Source organism: Buceros rhinoceros, unplaced genomic scaffold (genome assembly GCF_000710305.1).
Source record: "Buceros rhinoceros silvestris isolate BGI_N320 unplaced genomic scaffold, ASM71030v1 scaffold26377, whole genome shotgun sequence".
Taxonomy (NCBI): Eukaryota; Metazoa; Chordata; class Aves; order Bucerotiformes; family Bucerotidae; genus Buceros; species Buceros rhinoceros.
In genome coordinates, this window is record NW_010420836.1 from 1850 (window position 1) to 5468 (window position 3619).

Here is a 3619-nt window from a genome sequence, read left to right on the forward strand (position 1 = left end):
CTTGGCTGTTTTATCTTAAGCTGGTCTGAAATTATAAACAGGAAGAAACTGCACAATGACTTTTCCACCTCCTCACCTTTCTACCTCACGTAACCACAGTTTTATCGCGTGGTTTTCTTATTGTTGTACGAAATAAGCTCAGCCTCACTCATGACGTTGGTTTTTTTCCCCTCCATAGCCTTCACAGTCTCACTGGTTGACGACAGAGGAGAGGAACCAAGTTTTACTCGATCTCAAAGCTTCGGGCTGGTCGGAGTTGGGCGAACGAGATGCCATCTACAAAGAGTTCAATTTCAAGAATTTTAATCAGGTAATTATTGTTACAGACCACTTTTAATACAAAGGAAATGTAATTGCTGTGATTTCCCTGCGATCCTGATGGGGAAATATTTATATTCAGAAATGTGGGAGTGCCCTCGTGGGGCCGGACCCTCTTGGGTTTACCTCGATGGATTGCTCTGATTCACATCTCATTAGGTGGAGTAGATTAATCCTGCTTTTTTTAAGTAGATTTGTTCTAATATTACGATTTCTTGATTATAATATTAGGGTTGAGGTCAGGGTTGGTACTATGGGATTAGACAAAAAATATTTGATCCTGATTTTTGGGTTTTTTCATTACTAACACTTGTAAACGAATGCTGGAAATATGTCACTGGGGGACAAGGGGGTTAATTTTTGTCGGGGAAGAAACTAAGGAAAAAATGGGTAAGTATAAGAACAGAAACTTCTGGCAAATAAGGTGGGGAAAATACAATACGTTTCACTTCCTAAGCAGGAAGACAGAGTTCTAGCATGTGTGTGAATGAATTGTAGTAGCTGATCTCGCAGTGCCCTGCTGGTTAGACCTCGCTGGGTCAGGATCATGAGCCACGTCTCAAACTTGCAAGAACACGCCTTGGACATCAGTTACAACCTTGCTTTAGAAATACTGGATTTATCTAGAGATCTGTGGTCAGCTACGCTCCCCTAAAAAACAGCCTGCTGCGGAACCAGGGCATTGCTTAGGAAAAAGTCAAGTTCCAAGAGCGTGCATTTCCCTGCGGGCGATGGCTCTCACTGAGCTCCTTACGGGAGGGACTCAGCGAGCTCCAGGCTTTGATGGTGTGTGCAGGGACCAAGAGCTCTGCTGTGAGATGCTTAGTTACATGGCTGTGCCTAAACCATGCACCGAGGGTTTTTAGGCATCACACTGAGCTAGATAAGCAACAACAGGGAACACTGGCTCTTTTTGTGCTGCTTCAGACAGTAGTTGTCACGGTAAGGAAAGCCCAGGCAGGAGAGAGAAGTGGGTGAAGTGCTCCCAGCCTCTCTGAGCTGGGCGGGAGCAAAAGAGAAAACAACTGCAGGAAAGCCCAGCTCATGAGCGGGTTGGTGCTGGTCGAGAGCCCTGAGTCCATTCCTTCCTTGGATTGCTCTTCAAACCTGAATGTTCATACAGAACAAATAGAACCGTATCAGATAATTCAGAGGACAGCGAGGGAGGGGAGCTCAGGTGAAACCTTGGTGAGATGTGCAGGCAGCTCAGAGCTGCAGCAACTGGGAGACACCAGCATGTTTGACACTGGTAAGGCAGAAGTAACTGTTGGAGGAGCTGAGATTTTCAGTCTTCATGCTTCGAATATTCATGAAACGACATCTCTGCCAGGATATGGTCGAAGTCTTTGTTGGTTCAGCACAGCCAATAGACAGGTCAAGAGACAAATCACTGAGCTGCACCCCCAGATAGTGAGAAAACCCATTGCTTTGGCAAAATTGATGAAGTTGTGGGGGTTTGACTGTGTAGATTTATCTTACAGCTGCTCAGATTTATTTTACAAGTGTGTAGATTTATCTTAGAACATAGGTAGATACTCATATATCTTCCTAATTTGAAGATTGATGAAGTACGGGAAGTTGTGTGTATTTAAATATGCTTACTAGTAAATGATGAAGTTTACATTTATACTGCTAGTACATGTCATCTCAGAAAAGGTACTAGAAAAAAAAAAATTGCCACTTGAATTGTTTGGGAGGTGTTGGGAGATAATTGCCCTTCATGGGTGTTGGATAAGGCAGAAACGAGAGCAGAGCCTGGGCATTGGCTTCAAAACTGCACTTTCTGCACCCAGCCAGGAGAACACGCTGGGCGGTGGGTCCCTAGTGCAGCTCTGGTTGGATCAAGGTTATTTATGAGTATCTGAAGGCAGAGTTTTGCCTGCCAGTGTGTAGGGAGGAGCTGCCATGTCCCCGTTTGCAGTGGCGGAGGGCAGAAGCTGTTCCTGTTGTCGTAGTCCAGGAAAGGGTTCAACGTGCAGATCCTGAGGGGATGTTACAGGCCAAGAATTTGCTTTTCTAGAAGTTGAAGCTGAAAGTAAATTAAAATTATGTGTGGATGCTTATTGATGCCTACGTGTACAACAGCTGTTAATAAACAGTGAGTTCATTGCGACCTAGGGAGCAAACGACAACCAGAGCTGTATTCCTGCGTGGTACTCGGGAGAATTTAGTCCTGCAATGAAAAGAAAGGAGCTCGTGGGTACAAATTCTTTCATTTCACATAATAAATATTCTGTTTACGTTATTGGAAGTCCGAATATTCAGTAAAAGTTGAAGGACTGAGAAATGCCATTTCCTCAGAGATCTTCCTGCTGCCCTTTTACAGATGGTGTAAAATCAGGTGTGTAAAAACAAGGAATAGTTGAGCTGACATGAGGAGTATTTCAGATTTATGTTTTGCAGATGATATCAGAATGATTAATGTATTTGTGGCCTTTTTTTATTACTTCTCGCAGATAGTGCTCACAATGCATGGAAAATTCTGCGGCTTTAAAATCGATGCCAGGTTTACAAAGTCTCTGTGTGTCAACAGATGTTAGGAATATAAACACGATTTTTATTATAAAGTCTTGCAAATGTGTAGACATGAGCTTGGTTTATGTATATTATTTTCAGCATGAGAATGAAATGAAACTTCTGTGAAACAAGAGTTCTTCAGATTCCTGAAGCTTTCAGGCTGAGATTAGCTCGGTTAGAAGCCATCAGCAGTGGGCTGCCTTTGGAAGGCTGACAAGCTAATGACACTTGGGGCTTATGGAATTAGTTTGTAACCCAGAACTTGAAAGCGCTGGTGCTGTTAGTCTGAAGATACGTTTTCATGCAAATGGGCTTTGGAGGTCCAATTCTCTGGAAGAAGCTGGAAACCAGTCTGGGGTCCCAGCTGGAAGCCTTCTGTTAGTGGGGTTGCTGTGGGTGCCCGCCATGTTCCAGCCCTGATGTTCTGGCCAGGACGTCGTCCATGCTGTGTGGTGGTTGCTGCTCTGTGTCCCCTTGCCTTTAGGGTGAGACAGGCTCCTGGTGGGTGGGTGTTCTGAATCGTGTGTAAAATATAAAATACACCAATGGCGGAGGGAAAATGCAATCGCAGCTTGAGAGAGGAGAGCTAATTGTCAGAGCTCTGCTGGTCCCTCTTCCCTACAGCTGGCAGTTGCCGCAGTAGGTAGGCAACGCTGAGTTAAACTCGGAGTCTTTTACCTCCAGGATGCTCTCTGGGGTGTGCTTGCTCAAGAGCCGCCTGGTTGAGTCGCTCCTCCTGAGGACCTACACTAAGCAGGAACCTCTGGCTGTGCGCAAGGTCTTG

At 44.9% G+C, this 3619-nt stretch overlaps 1 protein-coding gene across 1 annotated transcript in view; it reads left to right on the top strand.

Annotated features, from left to right (window-relative positions):
* Positions 1–178: 178 nt before the first annotated feature.
* PCBD2 (pterin-4 alpha-carbinolamine dehydratase/dimerization cofactor of hepatocyte nuclear factor 1 alpha (TCF1) 2) overlaps positions 179–3619 on the top strand; it is a gene marked incomplete at its 5' end in the record, with an annotated part of 19763 nt that continues 16322 nt past the window's right edge. Inside the window, one exon of the mRNA XM_010139463.1 lies at positions 179–310. Within this exon, the coding sequence (XP_010137765.1) occupies positions 179–310 (132 nt within the window). The remainder of the gene's footprint in view (positions 311–3619) is intronic.